Raw genomic sequence first — 22,224 nt, forward strand, 5'->3', positions numbered from 1 at the left:
ACAAGAATGTTCTAGAAGGGATACTACTGCAGTTGTGTGTGCAGATATGTGTACACAGGGAGCATATTCACGCTGGGTGTTCTCTGTGTGTTTGTGTGCCACAGACAGCCCTCAGCAAAGATTCCTATCCCCGTGCCCAGCAGAGAAGGGCCTGGTTGAGCTGGCCCACGGGCTTGGAACGTTAGCGCTGAAGGCTGCCTCACTGAGTCCAAGTGCCCATTACACGGCTGAGGAGGTAGAGGCCCTAGAAGTGCACATCTCTGAGCCTTGGATTCTTCATGAGTGCAAACCTAGCTTTAGACTACCTCCCCAGCCTGCTTCACAGTCCTTGGAAGGAGCAAAACAGTCCTTGTCAGAGAAAGTCCTTGGGCAATTATGACCAGCTGTGGAGATGTAAGAGAACGGGGCATCTTCTGGTGCTGCAGGGCTATGTGGCTGGAGGCAGTGTTGGTCGCGGTCACGGCTGGGCAGACAGATGTGGGCAGAGGGGAAGGTCGGCAGGCCTGCCTGCAGAGGTTGGTGGCAGAGATGCTGTACTTGGAAAATTCTGGAGAGGAGATTTCATGTGCTGAAGAAGGGGCTTACCAGGTCCAGAGCCTATCCTCTCAGTAGCTGACAAGAAAAAAATGCCTCTTTCTCGGGGCTCCTGGGCTCCATTTTGGCTAGTCGTTTTCTCAGAAAGGTGGTTTTGGCTACACCGTAGCTTCATGAACACAGTCAGAAGACCTGAGTTCTCATCTAGGCCTGAACTCCAATTACAGGGCATTGAGCAATGCATGGGATAGCCCCAGACCTTAGTTTCACTAGGACACATGTGGGAAAATTGGTGGCACCAGACTGAAAACTGTCCGACATCCAGAAAAGCGCCCATCAGTGTGGAACCCTAAGAGTGGTACAACCAGCAGGCCCCCATGTGAGCCCTCCCCTGAGCTCTGTGGGAGCTGGACCTCACTGCAGTGTGAGGCTTAGCACAGAGTGGCAGACCAAAGATTTAGGGACCCCATCTTCTGAAGAAAGCTAAATCCACCCCCACTGCCCTTTGAACCAGCCGTGTGCCAGACCCCGTGGGGGACAGAAGCAAGAACAAACAGACCCTGTCTTTAGGAATTCCCATCCCAGTGGGCAGGGAGCAGCTCATGTGGATAGGGAGGGCATCCGGAACAGGCCAGGACCATAGCCAAGCTTGGGGTGGGGGCGGTGGTCCTCTGTGCTGTTGGGGATGGACAAGGCCATGTGCTGGGGGAGGGGCTCAGGGCTCCTGGGGATGTGGGTGAGGTTTTTTTGTTTTTGAAAGATAACACTTTTTTCTTGTTTATTACAAAAGTTATATGTGATTTATAATTAAAAAAAAAAAAACTTTGGAAAGAGAATGCAGAAAAGCACAAACTAAAAAGGAAAGTAGTGATCAAACTCAGAAAACGGATGAGTAGTTTTTACTTGGCGGCAGAGGGAATAAAGGCATTCTGGGCGGGGGGGGGGGGGCGCGCGTGAAGGCAGCTATGGAACTGGGAGGAACAGGGATGAGTGTGAGCGCACATGTGTGCCTGCATGTGCCTACATGGGGTAGGGGAGAAGGGGAAGAGATGGAGAGACAGGGACCCCATTCTGACCACCACGCAGGGTTAGAAGGAAGGAAGTCTGGGTGGAGGGTAGGACCTACAAGAGGTCCTGGAAGGCTGGTCCAGCAACCAGGCCGAATGAGGTAGAAGAGAGGGGCTGGTGGAAGCTTCTGAGCTGAGGCCCGGGCCTCCCCGTCCTGCGGCTCCGCATGAGGGCCCGCGCCTGGCTCTGCGGGGGAGGCGGGGAGGAGGCCAGGGGCCGCCCCAGCCACTGCCCTGTGCTTTGCCCAGCTGGAGGCGGAGGATGTGGGCGAGGTCTTCAAGATCCGGCTGGGGCACACGGGCGAAGGCTTCGGACCCAGCTGGTTCGTGGACACGCTGTGGCTGCGGCACCTGGTGGTGCGGGAGGTGGACCTCACGCCCGAGGAGGAGGCCCGGAGGAAGAAGGAGAAGGACAAGCTGCGGCAGCTGCTCAAGAAGGAGCGGCTGAAAGCCAAGCTGCAGAGGAAGAAGAAGAAGAAGAAGAAGAAGGGCAGCGACTCGGAGGACGAGGGGGACGAGGAGGAGGAGGAGTCCTCGTCGGAGGAGTCCTCGTCGGAGGAGGAGGAGGAGGAGGAGACGGAAGAGGAGGAGGAAGAGGAGGAGTTTGGGCCTGGGATGCAGGAGGTGATTGAGGAGTACAAGTTCGAAGCCCACCGCTGGCTGGCCCGGGGCAAGGAGGACAATGAGCTGGCCGTGGAACTGGTGCCGGCAGGCCGGCCGGGCCCTGAGCGTAAGCCTGAGGAGGGGTCAGCCCGTCTGCTGAAGGGGGCCCCGTGAAGGGGGTGTCCAGCTCTCCTGTCACCTGGAGGCCCCAGAGGGGGGCACCCATCATGGTTCCCAAGTAGGTCCCCTGACCTGTGTCTGAACTGCCACCACGGACAGGTCTCTGTCTTGGCTTAGCGCTGCCCCATCCTGTGGCTCTCGGGAGGGGTCGGGGACTCCAGGAGGAGCGTGGATATAGTTCACCATGATTCCCAGGGGGAGGATGAGGTAGGAGGGCAGCCCAGGACATTTTCCCGTGACTCCCAGCCTCTTGGGCGTCATGGCAAAGGAGGGTCTTGTGTGGGGAGGAGGGATCCGTTCAGCTCCAGGTTGGTGCAGGGGAGATGAACCTGTGGTGCCTTCCCGCTCCCCAGGAGCTGGCTGTATCTGAGAGCCTGAGCCTCAGATCCACCCTGAGCGGCGCTGTCCTCAACGCGGCCTTTTTCTCTGTCCCCAGCCAACACCTATGAGGTCCAGGTGATCACAGGGAATGTGCCCAAGGCTGGTACCGATGCCAATGTCTACCTGACCATCTACGGTGAGGAGTATGGGGACACAGGCGAGCGGCCCCTGAAGAGGTCGGACAAGTCCAACAAGTTTGAGCAGGGACAGGTAGTGTGTGGGCTCTCTGGTCCTTGGGCTGGTGGTTGAGACTCTGCTGATTCCCAGGCCGCCCCCTGTCCTCCCACCAGCGCAGCATTCAGCAGGGACCTTTGTCCAGTCCATCCAAGTGTCATGGCAGTGGGTCCCCTGTGAGCACCTGTGAGTGGGACGTAAGAAAGGCCCGGGGTGGGGGTATGGAGCACCACGGAGCACGCAGGAGATAACCAGAGATAGTTTAGGCAGCAGAAGCTCAGGGGCTAAGTGGCCAGAGCAGGGGTTCAAGGAGGAAGTGCTGACGGTGCTTTGGGGAGAACGTGGTAGGAAGAAGAGCTGTACCCGGGGCCATGGCGGGTGACTGTGGTATAGACATCTAAGGATGGCAGTGGCAGGTGTTCTCCAGGGACGGGGCCGCAGAACAGAGAGCGGGCTGGAAATGTGGAAGGCCAGCTCGAGGACAGTGACTCTTCCCCCTGTGCTGTGTTCATGCTGAGCTGGGATGGGCGCTGCCTCTGGAAGCCTGATGAGCACGGTGACGGGAGTGGGGCATGAGAGCCTTGAAAGCAGGTTGAGAAGCCTGGACCGCGTCCTGCCTACTGTGTTAGGAGCCACCAAGACTTTCGAGTGTTGAAAGAAGTGCACACAGGCCCCTCTTCCAGGGATAGTGGGAGATGTGTAAAAAATCCAGCTGTCTTCCTTGTGCTTCCAGATTTTACAGCATGAGATGGAAGACTTTTCCATCTCACCTTTCTCATTCCTACCCCTGATCTCAAAGCCACGTTCCCTCCTCTACACAGAGTAAGAAGAGAAAGAAACCAAACCCACAAGAGCACCCATGGGCTCCTCTGATATACTTCAGAGGCTGTCTGCTTTCTCTTCCAACACTCCCTTGCCATGACTTGAGGATTGGGGCTTATTTCATGTTTTGATACTTTGCTTTAGAAATTATAGCCACTATGATCCCAGATTGGAAGAAAACTGTTAGAGAGGGTGTAACTAGCATGCGGGATGAAATTTGCATACAGACTTGGATGTTAGATAATAATACTGGGTTGATGTTACATTTCCTGTATTTGGCCATTGACCTGTGATTATATGCAAATCACCTGCTCTTGGGAAATCTACGGTGAAGAGTTCAGAGGTGAAGAATTATGGTATCTGCCATTTACTTTCACTTGATTCAGAAAAAAAAAAATGGACAATGGGCAAAAGAGACAGGGCAAGCAAATGTTACAAAATCTAGGTGAAAGACTTGCAAAATTTCATTGTACCAGTCCTTCAAGTTTTCTGTGGTCTTGAAATGTTTTTCAATGTAAAGAGTTTAAAAAATTATAGCCCAGAAGAATCCCGTTCACATGTGCACCTGCTCCCGTCTAACCAGTGTCTTCCCACCTACGTGTGAGCAAGGGCAAGTGTCCTGTTTCTGTGAATGACTTTGGATTTGCATCCACTTTGGCTCATCCCAGGTGCTTCATCAAAATATGTGGTTCAAGGGGTGTATGCATACAGGCGCACACATAATGCAGGGTTTCGGCATACTGCCAACAACAACCCTACACACACGCATGCGCACACACACACACACGCACACACATACCCCATAACACAAATGCAGGTGCCAGCCAACCTGCCTTCTCTGCCCCTCAGTCATCTTCATGGCCTTCCCCCCTCCTCCAGCCACCCTTTGGGACACAGTGAGAGTAAGAAGACCCCCAGGAAGGCAGGTTAAAAAAACACTGTGCAGACCGTACACCAGTTAGCCGGCTGCATTTTCCACAGTAGGTCTCAGGCTGGCCCAGGCGCTGGGAGGGTGAGGCTGGTGACCAGACTGTGTGTGTGGGAGGGGAGGTGCCGTTGCGGGGGAAAGCGGGGCCGCACCATCCTTCTGAGTGCCTCCCCGGCCCTTCCCAGACTGACACCTTCACCATCTATGCCATTGACCTGGGGCCTCTGACCAAGATCCGGATTCGCCATGACAACTCGGGCAACAGACCAGGCTGGTTCCTGGACAGAATAGACATCACGGACATGAACAACGAGATCACGTGAGTGGGCTTGGTGGGGGAGACAAGGGCTGCTTCTGAGACGGTCCTGGAAAGAGGGCTGAGGCGGGGGGTGGGTGGCTGGGTGGGCATCGCCTCCCTTTCTTCCCTCTCACTGGGCAGCCCCCTGGAGCTACTGCCCTGGCAGGGGACAGTCTGGCAGGACCGCCCATCTAGTTCCTGAGATCCATCAGCTCAGAAGGTGACTTTTCCTGTCCCTGCCAGTCTCCGTGCACAGACTTAGTCACCCATCCATCCCTCTGCATATGAGGTGGCTTCTGGTACCGTTGTTTTAATGTCCTAGACCAGGAGTGAGCAGACTTTTCTGTGAAGGCCAGAGAGTAAATATTGTAGGCTTTGGGGCCCTTCGGTCTCTGTCACAGTTGATCTATTTGCATTTGCAGTGGGGAAGCAGCCACAGGTGCTGCCTAAACGGATGGGTGTGGCTGTGTTCCAATAAACCTGGATTCATGGGCACTGAGACTTGACTTCCATGTAATTTTTACGTGTCACAAAATAATCCTGTTCCTTAGATCTTTCAACCATTTAAAAATGTAAATTTCGTGCTTAGCTTCTGGGATGTACATAAACATGGACACTGAGACTTGACTTCCATGTAATTTTCATGTGTCACAAAATAATCCTGTTCCTTAGATCTTTCAACCATTTAAAAATGTAAATTTTGTGCTTAGCTTCTGGGATGTACATAAACAGGTGAGCAGGCCAGATTTTGTCCCCAGGACATAGTTGGCTGGCCCGGGTTCAAGATTCCCAGTGACCACCAGGAGCTAAGTTGGGAAAGGGGTATTGTCCTCCTGACAGGTGAAGGAATCATGCCCCAGGGAGGGGAAGCCACGGCCCTAGAGCCAATTCATGCCCGAGCCACGACCAGAACTCCAGATCTCAGTGATGAATCTGGTGTGTTTCCACAGGTAGGTCCCATTGCCTCGTGAGCAAAAGGGGCCAGGGGACAGTAGACAGGGAAAAAGGCCTGAGGTGTGGTAGAGAGATGTGGAGGGAGGTAGAGAAGAAAGCAGGCAAGATCCTGAGCGGGTTGTGGAGCTGCCGAGGGCCTGCCGGTGCCTGGAATATAGTGGACGTCCAGTAAGTAAATGTGCGTTGACTTCAATTCTTGGCCTGCGATCTGGTATCTCTCAGAGAATGCCTTGTTCTTGGGTTCCCCTCTGTGCAGGGCTCACCCTATCTCCCACCTCCACCCTGCCTGTCACCCAGTTACCCCATCCCCCAACCCTACTCCCCAGCAACCCTCAGTTTGTTTCCCACAGTTAAGAGTCTCTCGTGGTTTTTCTCTCTCTCTGATTCGGTTCCCCCACCCCCGACCTCTGCCCTGTTTCTTATATTCCATATAGAGTGAAACCCTAGGATAACTCTTTTTCTCTGACTTATTTTGCTTCCATTATTCCTTAAAAATATTCACTTTTCTTAGCTTTTCAAATCAAGACATTAAGTGATTTGGAAAAAAAAAAAAAAAACGTTGGAATTCTGATTGTTATGCCATTAAATGTACGTGTGGAGAATCATATTTAGAACATGAAGTGCTGCCCCAGGTACGCATCCCACTTAGCCAACTGTTCCCTCTAGTATCTCAGCAATGCTTTACAATTTTCTACAGTCTTATTAAGTTTATGCTCAAATATTTTGTATTTTTACCACTCTTTTGAATGGTATCTTCTCTTTACTCATCTTCTTCCCTCTGTCTCTCTTTTTCTTCCCTCTTCAACTCCTGGAACTCCTGGCTTCCTCATCTTCCCTCCCTCTCTTGCCACCCCATCTTGTTGGTGTGAGGCAAACTCCATCTCTCCAGCTTCCCCAGCCCTGCTCAGAGGCTCCTGCCTGGTCGCTGTCCTGCACCTCGGCCCTCCTGTGTCTGCGGCAGTCCAGCCCGCAAGGGTGAGTCCCTCCTCTGCTTGATAACCTGCAGAGGCTCCCACTCATCCCGAATAAGAGCTAGAGCACTTCCAGTGGCCTGCCGCATGCCCCCTCCTTAACTCTTGGTCCTGATCTCTGTCTCGCTCACTCCTTGCTATTCTTTGAAGCTGATGGTCATGGTCCTACCTCAGGGCCTTTGCATGTGCTGTCCCCTCTGCCTGGCACTCCCTCCCACAATGGCTCACTCTCATACTGTCTCTAGGTAAGGTCTCTGTTCAGGTGTCACCTACTTATCAAGATCCCAACCCCCTTTGGAACTTCTACTTCTTTTCCTCTGTTTGCTTTTTTCCACCTCACTTATCATTTGACCTACCTTCAATGGCAGTATTTTTAAAAAGATTTTATTTTATTTATTATTCATTTGAGAGAAAAGAAGAGAGAATGCACAAGGAGAGGGGAGAGGCAGAGGGAGAGGGAGAAGCAGACTCCCCAATGAGCAGGGAACACAACGCTGGGCCCAATCCCAGAACCCTGAGATCATGACCTGAGCCGAAGGCAGATGCTTAACCATCTGGGCCACCCAGGCGCCCCTCAAATGCAGGATTTCGCTGTTGTTCCTCTACCCACAACTGAATATAAGGACCCTGCCAAAGCTAATGACTTCATCTGTTTTGTTCCCTGCAGTGTCCTCCCCAATACCTAGAAGAGGGCCTGGCGCACAGTAGGCATGCCACAAATACCAAGTCAACTAATGAATAAAGATTACGTTTGATGTATTAATCATTCATTCAGCAAACACACGCATGCTCAGTGCTGAGGGTCAAGTGGCTGTTTCCGACTCTGCCCTTGAAGAGCAGAAAACTATGAGGGCCTAAGAGGCCGATGTTTTAGGCCCCATTCCTGTTTCTCCCACCCTTTACACATGTGGCCTTGGGGGGCCTCCGAGCCTCAGTTCTTCCATCCATACAATGGACATAGTCAAACCCCCTCGGGAGGTTGTGATGGGGACTGAGATGACCCATGTGAGAGCCCAGCGCCACACCTGACCCCCGGCAGAAGGCGGCCCGGGCTGCTCTCCCTCGGCAGGGCGGGTCCAGCCCGGCAGCCCATAAAAGGGGCCTCATAGCATGGCAGGAAGGAGCTCCTGCGGCCATGGGGGCTGCAAGGTCAAGGGAGGTGGCAGCCATCTCAGGGTGGCGCCCCCAGCTGCCAGGGCTTCCAGGGGGCAGGGAGCTTTGTGGTGGGGGTGTTCTGGTGCTCTGTTGGAGGCGGCATTTCAGATGGGCCTTGATGTCTGGTGTTTGGAACAGAAGGCACAAAAGCAGGTGAACAGTGTGATGGGGGAGACTGAGAGGCGGGGGCCCAGGGGCTTCCACCGGCTGGCTCTGGGCGTGCTGGGGAGCTTCAGTCCCCGTGCAGGTATTCCAGGGAGAGCGGGGAGGGCACCCCAGGAAAGCCAGGCTCTGCGTCCCTGTGCGTGCGAGTGCTTGCAGGTGTGGGCGGGCTTGAGCCTCACGCTTCTGTCTGTCTGACTGCTTTCTCTCTCCCGGAACCAGTCTCCCCACTCCTTTGCGTCTCCTTCTCCCCCTGTCCTTGTTCTGCTCTGACTTCCCACTCGCATTGTCTCTTCCTCTGCCCCAACCCCACTCCTTTCTTTATTTCTGTCTCTCCTTTAATTGGCCCTAATTTAGAACCAAAGCCTATTATTCATAAGTTAATTGGTTGAATAAAAATGAAACTTTCCCTTTCATAATTTAAAGACTGGGATGTGGAACCACACGCAGTTTTCACTTGAACTCCGATGTAACTACCGTTCAGTCGCCGTCGCCCCTAGCGGAGCTCCTCCCACCCTCTGAATCCATGTCCGTGTCCGTGAACACAGCATTCCGCTCTCCACCCAGCGTGGGCCCGTGGGCGGACGTGGTATTCTCAGGTTCTGCTCCTCTAAATGTGTTGGTGCTGGGAGGCTATAATGTCTGCTGGGGAGCGGGGGGCTCTGACAGAGGCGAGACACTCAGCCCACATGGCTTCCTCCTCTCCAGACATTGATCAGTCCCTGAATGCATCTTTGGCTCCCGGCCGGGTGGAGGGCTTGGAGGGATGGAGACGGGGTGGATTGGCCCCAGTTGACAGATGGGCTGGCTGCATTCCCTGACCCTCTGAGTTGTTCTGGGAACTGGGGTGCCCAAGAGGAACTGTCCAGCCCACAGGCTCCAGAGAGCCCACGCACGGGCAGAGGAGAAACACAGGGCAGTACGACACTAAGAATAACAACAGTGATGGTATGAGCAGACTCTTACCGGGCGTTTAGATGAGCACTTTAAAAGGTTTAACTCACATAATCCTCCTAACAACTTTGAAAGAAACAATCCGATCTTCATTTTACAGAATGGTAAACTGAATCACAGAGTACGGTTGCCAGATACAATACAGAATGGCCAGCTACTGAATTTCGGAGAAGCAGTGAATAATGTTTTAGCGTTAAGTATGTCCCAAATATTGGATAGGGCATACTTATGCTAAAATATTATCCATTGCTTCTCTGAAATTCACATTTAACTAGGAGTTCTGTGATTTTATTGGCTAAATCTGGCAGCCTTAACACAGAGAGGAAAAGAACCTTGCTCAAGGTCACATGACTTTAAGTGGCAGAGCCAGGATTCAAACCCCGTGTGGCTCCAGAGGTGAGTCCTTAATTACCCCATGTCGTTACCTCTGTGATTCCCTACCCCCCTCTTTGCCTGGGTGTCTCCATTTCACTGGGCTCCACCTCTACTGAGGAGTCAACTTGGACCTCCCTTCCCTGGATGGTGCCAGCTGTCAGCTGTGCCGACTCCTTAGCTACACCTTCGTACCTTCCAGAAGCATAACTGGATACCATTCCATTCAAATCCATTTATTCAGCCCTTAGGTATTGAACATCTACTGTGTACAATGCTCTCCACTAAGGTAGCATTGGCTACCAGACCCACCTAGAAACTGCTGGAATGGTCCCTGGAAGCTCTTCTTCCAGTTGCTTCCAATGCGACCCTGACGAGGGCTTGACATGCTTCAGGCACTGTTACCCAGCCATTTTCGCTGGGGGTGTCTTCAAACCATCACCTCAGATTTGTTGTCCACTCCAGGCAGGTGACTCATGGGGTGACCCCTAAGCTAGGTAGTATGGGGAGGGCCATGCTTTGGGGAAGGGAGTAGGCAGGGGAGTGTCTGGGCCCCCGAGGGCCTCTCATTTTGCAGCCCAGAACTGCTCCATTGTGAAACCTTTCCAAAGAGATCTTCCCGACCTTATCTTGTTCCCCACCCCGCAGGTACTACTTCCCATGCCAACGATGGCTGGCGGTGGAGGAGGATGATGGCCAGCTGTCCCGGGAGCTGTTGCCGGTGGACGAGTCCTATGTGTTACCAAGCGAGAATGAGGAGGGAGGGGGAGGTGGTGACAGCAACCCCCTCGACAGCCTGGCCCTGGAGCAGAAAGGTTTCCTCAACTAGAGCTGGTTTCTTCCCTCTAGCTCCCTCTCTTCTGCCTCGCCCCCATCCTCAGCCTCCGTCTTCCTTTTCCCTGTGGGCTCTGGACATCTCCTCCTCTGGCAGTGTGTCTGTCCGACCTTCTCATTTCTCCATGGCAAGAGTGGGGAGGTGATAAGACATGTTCCCACAGGTGTAGCATAAGGCTTGGGGTAAAGTACATATGGCTTAGCATGGAGTTCTTATCAGGAGTGGAGTGAAATGGAATAGGATAGGATAGGATAGGATAGGATAGGATAGGATAGGATAGGATAGGATAGGATAGTTGTAGCTAGCTCTAATTTAGTTTTGTGTCCTCCCCTCCAGACGCATTATAAGCCCTCAGTACATTTTTGTCAAGGGAAAGAATGAACTTTCAAGAATTCTAAGATGCTTCCCTTCCTTGAAACTTGCATCTCTAAAACTCTTCTCAGCCTGGAGGAATCAGACCAGGCTCCCAGCTGATGAGCCCAAGTCTCCCCTAAGCGTTCTACAGCTCTGTTGACTGAGAGCTTCCTGTGTGAGCTGGAGGTGGAGGAGACCTCCCTTCTGCCTTGAGGAAGTTTCTAGACTAAAGGGAACTGCAGACCAACACATGCTGCAAGAAAAGCAACTCATAGAAATGGAGAACATGAATGCAGAAGCATACTCAGTGTGTTTTCTCCCTCCTCCCTCCGTGGAGGGGTGCTCTACCACTCACTTCTCCACACTCCTCTCCTGGCAGACAAATCTACCACATTCTCCGTGACCGTAAAGACTGGGGACAAGAAGAATGCAGGCACGGATGCCAATGTCTTCATCACGCTCTTTGGCACACAGGACAACACTGGTAAGAAAGCAACGCAGGGCCGAGGCTCACCCACATTCCTCCTCAAGGAGAGTAGGAGATTCAGTAGAACTTTCCAAGGAAATCCTGCTCACGTCTCTGTTCTTGTCTCTTTAAAAAAATGTTTTTGCAAGAATTCCCCTTTATTGTTTTACTTTATGTTACTGTGGGAAGAACGCTTACCATGAGATCTGTCCAGTTAATAAATTTGCAGTGTGTAATGCATCACCGCTGACTATAGATACGGGTTGGATAGCAGATCTCTGGAGTTCACTAATCTTACTAAGCTGGAAGTATGCTTGCTGATTCGTATCTCCACATCTTCTCTTCTCCCCAGCTCCTGGGAACCACTGTTCCAGTCTTTAGGTTGATGAATTTGACTCTTTTGGACACTCTGTATAAGTGGGATCATGCTATGTTTGTCTTTCTGCATCTGGCTTATTTCACTCAGAATAACATCTTCAAGGACAATCCACATTGTTGCATGTGGGAGAACTTCCTTCTTTTTTAAGGCCAAATAGTGTTCCATTATATGGATATATCACTTTTTTTTCCCTATCTGCTCATCCGTTAATGGACAGTTGGGTTTTTTCCACATCTTAGCTATTGTGAATAGTGCTATAATGAACATGGGAGTACTAATATCTTTTCAAGATCCTGATTTCAGTTCTTTTGGAAATATACCCAGAAGTGGGATTGCTGGATCATATGGTAGTTCTATTTTTAATTTTTTTAGGCTCTTTCATACTATTTTCCATAGCAACTACACCATTTTACATTCCCACCAACTGTGTACAAGGGTTCCAATTTCTTCACATCCTCACCAATTGTTGTCTTTTGATTTTGGATGGTAGCCATCCTGATAGGGGTGAGGTGAGATCTCGTTGCGTTTCTGATTTGCATTTCCCTGAAGCTTGGTGACAATGAACACTTTGTTCATATACTGTTGGCCATTTGTATGTCCTCTTTGGAGAAATATCCATTTAAGTCCTTAGTCCATTTTTTGTTATTAGCTCTTTGTTTTTGAGTTGTAGGAGATTGTGGCAATGAAACCGCTATCAGATAGATTTTCTCCCGTTCTGTAAGTTGCTTGTTCTTTCTGTTGATTGTTTCCTTTGCTGTGCAGAAACTTTTTAGTTTGGTGTAGTCCCATTTGTTTGTTTTCGTTTTTGTTGCCTAATGCATTTGATGTCCTACCCATGAAATCATTGCCAAGACCCACGTCATGAAGCTTTCCCCCTGTTTTCTTCTACAAGTTTTAGAGTTTTAGGTCTTATGTTTAAATCTATAATCCATTTTGAGTTGACTTTTGTATACAGTGAAAGATAAGGGTCCACATTAATTCTTCTACATGTAGATTTCCACTTTTTCAGCACCGTCTGTGAAGAGACTGACCTTTTCCTGTTATGTGTTCCTGCATGCCTCACACACTTGACAGATTGCATGTAACCAGTCCTGTTGGAGAAAGGCAGTTCCCTTTTTCTTAAAAGTCTACATGTGAGGGCCACCTGGATGGCTCAGTTGGTTAGCATCTGATTTTTAATTTCACGTCAGGTCATGATCTCGAGGTCCTGGGATCGAGTCCCGCATTGGGTCCCACACTCGGCAGGGTGTCTGCTGGAGATTCTCTCCCCCTCTGCCCCTGCTTGTGATCTCTCTCCCTTTCTCGCTCTCTCAAATAAATAAATCAATCTTTTTTAAAAAAAAAAATCTCCACACAAGGTGACTTGTCTACCCGGATTGTGGACTTTGGTTCCTTTAGAGATTCTTCCTAAATCTCTGTAAGTCAGTCTTACTCCACTCCAGGGGGCAGAGAGTCTCCTTTCCTTTATCCCGTCCTCATTGCTATGTCTACCACCCTAGAAGTATGTGGAAGCCATAGGAATCATCTTCCCTTCAGCGTGTCTCCTTAGGTAATATGCTGGATCCTGTGGTCATTCTTTTTCTAGGCCTTTCTGAATTTTTTTTTCCATTTTTTCCATTCCTTTTTTTTTTTGCCATTTCCTGGACCTTTCCTAGAGGCATCCCTCTGTTTACCTTTTAAAACCATAAGGAAGGTCCTCCCAGTCCAAACAGTGACTGGTCTCTTGTCCGTGACTTCCGCCAGCTTTCTCCTTCTGTTCAAGGATGTCCCTGATTCCCCCAGGGAACAGGGGGAGGGAGGTTTTGTCACGGGCTTCCTTCCCACATGGGGAAACAGGAGGAGTATGGAAATAGAGCGGACACTGACTTAGGGCCTCACCACCCTCTCCTAGATGGTCTTGATAAGCCCTTTGGTATGTTTCCTGTTCTTTAGATACAAACTCGAAATAAAAATACACACCTTGAAAGCTGATTACAAAGCTCAATAAAAAGACAGTATCCACTAAATGTGCAAAGGTACCCGTGGGTGGTCCCTGCAAGGTCTAAATTTTATGAAAGTCAGAAATATTTGGTTATTGGGAGGAGGGACTAAAAGGGGCAGTCAGACTAGGTTTGAAGGTCTCAGGCCCAACCAGTCATGTGGGGCCATTCGGTTGGCAGGAATGACCCTCCTGAAATCCTCCAAGACCAACAGCGACAAGTTTGAAAGGGACAGCATCGAAATCTTCACAGTGGAGACGCTGGACCTGGGAGATCTGTGGAAAGTCAGGATTGGTCATGACAACACAGGTCTGGCTTCCTTCCCCCTCTGTTTTCTGCTAAGAATGTGAGGACCACAGACAGGTCCCTGTGGAGTCTGGGAAGATGCAAGAAAGTTGGATGTCAGCTGCCTTCATGATGGCACAGCTCCCTTGGGCCCTTCGGTCCAGTGGAGCCCAAGCTGCCTGCAGAGATTCTGGTCTAATTGGCCTGAGCTCAGGCCTGGACACCAGTGAGTTCCCCAAAAGCCCACCATCAGTTATTTCCTTGTGCGGCCGCATCTGCGAATCCCCCATCTAGCTCAGTGGTTCTCCAACTTGAGTGAGCCACAGAACCACCTTGGAGGTTGTGAAACAAAGATTTCTGGGCCTTACCCACGCAGGTGTTGGTTCAGTAAGTCTAGGGTAGGGCCCGAGCATTTCTATCTCTCACACACGATGGTAAGGGTCCTGGATCCCCCTTGGAGAACTACTGATCTGGTCAATTCTTCCCAGAACCCACTGACACTACAGCCAAGCTTTGTTCTCTCTCATTAAGGTAGGATTTGTTTTCTTGATCTTTTCACTAAGTATTTTAGGCCTGAGGAATGAGGCCCTCTAGCTCCCCCCTGGGATGGAGAGACTGGGTTCTCTGCTCAGCCCCTACTTCCTTCTTTAAACACTCATCTGTCCAGGGAAGACCATCAGTCCTTCACCAGTTTCCCTCCCCTTCAGGCTCCACGGGCCGAGGCCGGGGAGCTCGGAGTACCATCCTAGTCCTGGGGTGACATTATGAAATCCTTGTTAGTACGAGCTTTCTCTGGCATCTCTGAGCTTCCCCTTTAGAGTGCCTTCCACTCTGGACAGTGTGCTTGCTGTCACCTCCTGGTCACCTCTTCCCCAGGCTCCTTTGCTCTTGCTGATTTCACTGACAGCAGCCTGGAGCGTGACCCTGCTTCCGCCTTCAGCTGGGTGTATGCTGGAACAGGAATCAGCAACAGCAATGGCCTGTGCGTGGATGTCAGCCATGGGGCAGGGAAGAACGTTTGGAGTCCCCGAAGCTGCCCACAGTAAACCCTCTGCATTGGGCTCCTTGGTGAGATCTGTGTCTCCGTCTCTCCAGGCAAGGCTCCAGGCTGGTTTGTAGACTGGGTAGAGGTGGACGCCCCGTCTCTTGGGAAGTGCATGACGTTCCCCTGTGGCCGCTGGCTGGCGAAGAATGAGGATGACGGAGCAATCGTCAGGGACCTCTTCCACGCAGAGCTGCAGACAAGGTTGTACACACCATGTAAGTTATGTATGCGGCAAGGCTGGCCCTCTTCCCACGTCCCATCACCCACTACCCCAACTTGGTCCCAGCCCCTCCTCCGTCCCTGTCCTGGGCCAGGCCCACCTTGCAGAGTTGGGTTTCTTGCTCCTCTCCCAAATTCCCTGGGCCCTCTGTGGGCCATGGGCGGTGTCTAGGATCAAGAGTTTGGAAATATGGGACTTAGTCCCACCTCCACCCCAAACCAGCTGGTGACAATAGACAGAGCGCCTGACCTCTCTGGGGTCAGTTTCCTCCTATGACCCCAAAGGGAAGAAAGATCAAAGTCTAAACTGTGAGAAGTCACTACCAGCCCCATCATCCGTCTCAGTCTAGTCAGTAACAGGACAAAGAAATCACCGCTATCAGATTTTATCCTGACTGGAGGGAAAAAGAACTTGAAAAGATGATAAATGTGATTCCTTTTACCAGCTAAAGGAGAGGAGGAAGGGGAGCAATTGGGTGAAGTTCTGACATTTCCTTTCCAGTGTCACCAGAAAGTATGTGTCCAATGTTTATTTACGTGTACGTACATCCTAGGCGCTGGGAATCAAGCTGAAATCAGCCAAACTATAAAAATCTGTCTGAATATGCTAACATTGGAATCAAACCCACAGAATACAATTTTTTTTTCCTAACCAAATAATTAGCTATGCCGAAAGATTTCCCCCAAACAGCTCATAAATACACGGTATAAATCAGTGATGGGTTTTTGTTTTTTGCTTTTTGCTTTTTGGTTTTTTTTTTTTTTTTTTTTTTTTGTCTTGTTTTGTATTGTTTTGGGGCGGGGGTTGCCTAAAGCAATTAAACTGGAAAAGACCTGATCCATCAAGATATTTTCTGGTCCAAAGCCTGAAAGAAAGTGACATTTCCCTCTAGTAAAATCTCTGCATATACAGAGCAAACCCTGGCTCTAGCCACTGCCCCCAGGAGCTGCCTGCAGTCGGGGACAGACACACTGACCCTGACAGATGTACGCAGACCTGACAGCAGTACTGGGCGAGGCACTTCTAGACAGAAGTAGCCGTTTCTCCCTTTGCGCCCTAGGACGGGCCTTGCTCTGGATTCGTATGGCCTAACCTTGAATATATTCAGTTCTAGCTTGATATGAAAACAAGCCCATTTACCCTTTGCCTTAGGCTCGTATTTACCAATACATACATACGCACATACATACATATAAAGTGCAGGAGAGGTTCACCTTTCAGACTGGAGAGCCATGGAGGCAGCTTCAAAGGGCGGCTCTCACCAGGCAGAAGCCCAGCACGGAGGGTCTCCTGCTCAGAGCCTATTTTCTTGTTTGGGAAAGTTCTTGAGGGCCCAAAGCCAGGGAGCTCCAGGGGCTGGGGAGCTGCAGTCGCAGGAGTGGTGGCCGGGTGTTGTTCTCAGGGGTCTAGAAGGCTGAGACCCAGATCGGGCAGTTCATCAAGGCTGCCCAATACATGTGAAACCAGAAGAACAGAGCAAAACGGCTCTGCTTCCAGACCTACTGAAATGTGCTGCCAGCACAGGAGAGGGGTGTCCCTTAGGAAAGGGACCACTGTGATGGTCCCTTAAAGGCACCACACAGCGTGGAGCCGTGAAGGTCAGAATCATGCCATGTTAGGGTTGAGAGGCACCAGCTTTAAGTCTGTGCTCTGAGGGTTGCTGGTATCAAAGATGGGGGGTTAGTTTCTGGGCAGCTGGTGGGTTTGGAGAAAGGATGAGCAGGAACAGCTCCCCAGTTCATGCCATCCAGAGCAACTCCTCAGCTTTAAAAAGTCAAGTTCTTTTTTTTTCTGAACATTCTTCCTAAAGGTATTTTTAAGGATTGCTCAAGAATATTCCACTGAAAATTAATTTCAGTTAAACCGTCTGAAAACCACAGATTCTGTTAAATGCTCTCATTTTATGGACAAAGAAAAAGGCCCAGAGAAGTATACCCATTTGCCCAAGGACACACAGCTCCTCAGTGGCAGAGGTAGAACTAGAGACCAAGAAATGCATCTGAGCCCAGGCCCAGAGTGGTGAGGGCGGAAGGGTCGGCTCTTCCTGCCCATCTATTTCCAGGGCTTCTCCCACTGCCAGCTAGTCTCAGGAAAGCTCAAGTCCATCTCTGCTCAAGGCCTCCTGAGCCTTAGACCATGGAGACACCCAAGAAGACTCCAAGGAAGTTGCCTCCATTATTGCGACGACCTGCGTTTTTCCTTGACCTTGGTGAGGGGCCTGTCCAGGCCACTGTGGGGACAGGCCCTGACCAGTAGGTAAGAACAGTACTCACCTCCAGTTCTGACAACAGCACCCCAGGCGTTGACCACCCAGGATGGTCAGACAAGCCCGTTGGAGTTGGAGTTCCCCCACCTTTGAACAGCCATGTGACCTGGGGCAAGTCATTTCACCTCTCTGAGCCCTGCTTTCCTCATCCATAAAGTGAAGTGTAATGGTGTCTTCTGTACAGGTCATCGTGAATGTTGTAGATGGGGAAGGTAGAACTCTCGGTGGAGAGTCGGGCACAGGGCAACAGACAGCAAGTATGATTCTTATAGGGCCTCACAGCTGCTGTTCGACATTAGAGTGACATCATCACAAACTAATGAAAAGAAAATTCATTTGCTTTGGAGCAGATGTGGAGAGGGGGCCACCTGTGAGAAGGTGACTTTTAATGCGATCCCTTTTGAGGCTGAGACCACAAAATAAGGTAGATTTCCACTTACACCCTTTCTCTGAGTTTTTAATATAATTTTTTTATTATTGTGACTTAAAGTATATATACATTTATATACATATGCAACAAGTAAGTGTCACAAAAAATGTTTTCCCTTACTATGTGTGATGTCTGCATAGATGGTATTTTTTTATTCAATTCTATTCAATTCCGCTGATCTGATTGGTTCATTGCCCCTTGAAATGTAACCCTCCTGTTTACAGTCTCTACAGCTAAGGACCATGGTGAGGACCCTTTGTAGAGGAGAAAACTGAGATTCTTGAGTGGCTTGGCTGGGTCACACAAAAAATCAGGATAGATCCCGTGTATTCAGCCAAACTGCTGGACTAGCTCTGAGATGAGAGAGGCACAGAGACCATGGTCTGAGGTGACAGGGGCTTACTGCGGGCACTAGGTGTGACAGGACACTGCCTCCCCCTTCCCTGCACCTGCCGTTGCTAAGCAACCGTGTGAAGAAGATGCAAGTCCCTGGGTGGCAGCTTCCAGTGATGGGGCATGGGGCAGTGGGGCCAGTGAAGAACTTGATCTTGTCCACATCTGTTTTCTGTTCTCACCTCCCCTCTGACTTCACCCTCTGCCCGCCCTCAGTTGTCCCTTATGAGATCACCCTGTATACCAGCGACGTCTTCGCTGCTGGGACAGATGCCAACATCTTCATCGTCATCTATGGCTGTGATGCAGTGTGCACCCAGCAGAAGTACTTGTGCACCAACAAGAGAGAGCAGAAGCTGTTCTTTGAGAGGAAGTCAGCCTCCCGCTTCATTATGGAGGTACACGAACCCTCCCTCCCCCATAGCCAACACCAGGAGGTGGGGGCACCACAGGAGGGGGCAGGAAGAGCCATGCATCCAGAGATACCCTAATGGGCTGCTGTTGGCAAGGAGTCCAGGCGGTTCATCCAGCCTTGCTGGGCCTCACTCAGTATGTCTGAGTCACCAGGAGGATGGAGCACCTCACCTGTCCCACAGGAACAAGTTTCAGGACCTAAGCTGAGAGTGGGTGGACAGGCCTTGGGGAAACTAGAGGCACAATTCCAGTTCCACTGGGACCATCTCCAGTGCTAGCAACAACACACCCATATCCCTGGGGAGAGCCAGATGTCCAGAAACCCCATGTGTTCCCCAGCTCCCCTTCTGGCCTGGGGCCTTGCTTGGTGCATGCTTACTGTAGGTGTAGGTCCCAGCAGCTGGGCATCCCATGCACGTGAGCTCAGTGTCTCCTCTGTGCGCTAGGTTGGGTGGGGGAGACAAGAGAAGGGGAAGACCCAGCCTCTGCCTGCAAGGGGCTTGCATCCAGCTGGGGAACCCGGAACCTCCACATAAGGCTAATGAGAGAGGCTGGTCATCCTTAGAGTAACTGTTCCTTTGGGTAAGAAGGCACCGTTATAGGACTTTATCTGTTAACTCACTTAACCCACACAGCAACTCTGTGCTGTAGTTATCCCTGCTTAAAGATGGGGAAAGTGAGGACCGAGTGTTGAGTAGCTTGCACAAATTCATAGAGCTAGGGTGTCGTGGAAGCAGGATTCAAACCCAGGAGAACTGGCTTAGAATATGTGCTCTCAGCCCCTACAGGACACTGGCCCCTGGTGATGAGCATGAGTAAGGGACTGAGTGTGTGATGGGTATTCAGAGAAAGACAAAGGCTCTCTGGAGGTGGTGACTTTGAGCTGGACTGAGTGCGACCGTAAGCAGGGACAAGACAGGACAAGAAGGGGAGGCATTCCTAGCGAGGGAACGCTGGGGCCAAGGCCAGAAGTGTAAATAAATGCAGCATGTGGAATGAGGTGTGGCCAGATGGACAGTAGGAGAGTGACCCGAAGGGCAGAGGACTGGCTGAAGCAAGACTTAGAGGGGACAGCTGTGAAGGAAAAGAGCCGGGGCTCTCCAGACAGTGGGGACCTTTGGAGAAATACCCCTTATCTTCTGATGGGAAACAAAGTCCAGAGGCCCTACCTCCTCCCCCCGCCAGTGTCTGTGCCGGGGGGGGGGGGGGGGGTTGGGGGGAGCTCTCCCTGCTCCCTCCCCTCCGTCCCCAGGAGCCGTCAACACTTGTGGGAAGGTTGGCACCTCAGTAGTCTTTGTCAAGGAAAATGCAAGGGTGATTCCTTTACGCACACAAAGTAACAGCTCACCCCGCCAAGATGGCATGGCACATGAGTCACCCCAGCCTGACGCCATCAGTGGGGGGCTGCGATTACACCCCAGCATGACTTCCACGGAGTTTTATCAACGAAATGCCCGCTAATCGGCAGCTATAATTGGCCAGTAATTTGTTGCTAAGTTTTTTCTTTTTCCTTTTCAAACCTCTCCAGCTGCTGGGGGAGTGTGAGAGTTTGGAAACACATGAAAAAGCTTTGTGTCCCCGTCTCTCCATGTCTCTTTTCCGACTGATCTTTAGGTGAGACATACAGCGCTGGGTCGCAGGCACACGACCCCGGGTTCTGGCTCTGGCTCTGGCTCGGACTCCAAACAAGCCTCTCCCTCCCTCTGTGGCTTTGTCCTAAGACACAGGGAGTCGCTGGGAAAGTAGCAAACATAACTAATACTAATTTCCCCCTGCCTTGTGCCAGCCCTGCTCTGAGCACTTGGAGTCCTCGTCACCATCCCCTGTGCTGGTGGTATGATTATCACTTTGTCTGGCTGAAATGGCAAGTTAGGAAACTTGCTTGGGTCGTCGTAATGAACAAAGGGCAGAGCCAAGATTTAGACCCGAGCAGCTCCATTCCAGGACCTTGTCCGCTTAGCTCTTCCACCTCCTGGGAGAATGCCAGGATTTCCTCTGACTCTGAGTCTCTCCCTGAGGCCCACCACCCGTGGCTAGCAGCCTCTCAGTGGCCTCCTTGCTCACTGAGGGTCAGGGTGGTGACCGAGATGGTCACCCTGACATGGCACGCCTGGCCGAGTGGCTGGATGGTTGAGTCTCCAGAAGAACCAGTGAAGCCAGGTCCACACATCTCAAAGCTCAGAGATGGGATGGGGAAGGAGCAGAAGAGGCCCCTGGGCAGAGGGAGAGGCCAGTGAATCTTCAGTCCTTCATGCCCGCAGGGGGATCTTCTGTGAGACAAGGGTTTCCTCCATAGCTTCTATGCCGTTTCTGTCGTGAGGGAGTGAGGCCTCCTTAAAAATGTCCAGAGCACTAACGTCAGCCTGAGGCCACCGATCTGTGTTTAATGATCAGACTGCCCTCGGGGGCTCTCAGGGGACAGCACTTCTGTGGGGAAGGGAGGGTGAGCTAGCTGGTAGGGAGCAGGGGCTGTGGGCCAGTGCTGCAGACAGCAGAAGCCTTGCTAATTCTCGCCATTTCTAGCAATGTGGTGCCCTGCTGGTCCCAGGAGAGAATAGTTGCCAAAAAGAACCATGGCTGGGATCTCAGACCTCGAAGTGACCTCAAGGGACTACCAGGCCTCTGCCTTCCTTTGAGTAAGACATTGTTCTCCCCCATTTTATAGAGAGGAAAGTTGAGTCCTGGAAGGTCAGGTGCACTGCCTCAGGTTACATGGGTTATAGATGGCAGAGCCGTGACCCCAACTGGGAAGGCTGAGGATGGGGATGGGAGTTGGGGACATTCCTCAAACAGTCCTGATGGGCCTGCTCTTGGCTGCCCACTGTGGTGCGTGTGTGTGTGCGGGGAAAAAGGAAACCCGTGGTTGGAAGCAGTTCCATTTCACTCAGAGGTCCCTTGTCTGTAGTTCTAGAGGCTTTGCATGTGGTGAATGACTTCATCTATCATTCAGATGCCATTCACTCGTCACAGGACTCACCCATCCCAGAGCGGACTGCTGTCTCTGAGCACTGAGGACTTGCCCGCACCAGCCAGGTGGTCAGCTCTACAGAGAGGCCACAGAAGTGCTGGGGTGGGGGACAAGGGTGCCATGGGATGCTGTAAGGGCCTGTCATAACGAGATTTGACTTTCCTTAGGTGGTCAAGGGGGCTTCCCTGGGGAAGTGATCCTTGATCTGATACCTGAATGGTGAGGTTGAGGTTTAGGTAAAGAAGAAGAAAGTGGAGGGGCAGGAGGAGGCTGTGCAAAGGCCCCACGGCAAGAGAATGTTGAGTCTGAGGGACTGTAATTTGAGGCATATAGAAGAGGGGCAGTTGGAGACAGAGGGGCTTTGAAATGCCAAGAAGAAGGTCAGGCTGGCAAGACAGGGCGTGGGCGGAACCAGAACTCATCTTCTGATATCCAAGTCTGTTCTCAAGCCAGGAATGAGCTGCTGCCATGGTAAGTAATGGAAGATGGAGAGGTGGGCTCCACCATGAAAAGGGGGACCAGTGTCCCAGAGGTTGACTGAATTGAGTTCTGGAGTCTAGGCTGGTTTTACGTGGGGAGAGAGGAAGGGAAGCCCGAGCGTGGCATGCACAGAGGAGAGTAGTGGCTGGCTCAGC

The 22,224-nt window shown here is 51.3% G+C and overlaps 1 protein-coding gene across 1 annotated transcript in view; it reads left to right on the forward strand.

Annotated features, from left to right (window-relative positions):
• Positions 1–22,224, forward strand: part of LOXHD1 (lipoxygenase homology domains 1) — a 150,133-nt gene that overhangs the window by 84,358 nt on the left and 43,551 nt on the right. Inside the window, exons 19-26 of the mRNA XM_032310632.1 lie at positions 1,851–2,331; positions 2,821–2,975; positions 4,875–5,008; positions 10,204–10,370; positions 11,124–11,228; positions 13,749–13,877; positions 14,949–15,113; positions 18,424–18,605. Of these exons, the coding sequence (XP_032166523.1) occupies positions 1,851–2,331; positions 2,821–2,975; positions 4,875–5,008; positions 10,204–10,370; positions 11,124–11,228; positions 13,749–13,877; positions 14,949–15,113; positions 18,424–18,605 (1,518 nt within the window). The remainder of the gene's footprint in view (positions 1–1,850; positions 2,332–2,820; positions 2,976–4,874; positions 5,009–10,203; positions 10,371–11,123; positions 11,229–13,748; positions 13,878–14,948; positions 15,114–18,423; positions 18,606–22,224) is intronic.

Source organism: Mustela erminea, chromosome 13 (assembly GCF_009829155.1).
Source record: "Mustela erminea isolate mMusErm1 chromosome 13, mMusErm1.Pri, whole genome shotgun sequence".
NCBI lineage: Eukaryota > Metazoa > Chordata > Mammalia > Carnivora > Mustelidae > Mustela > Mustela erminea.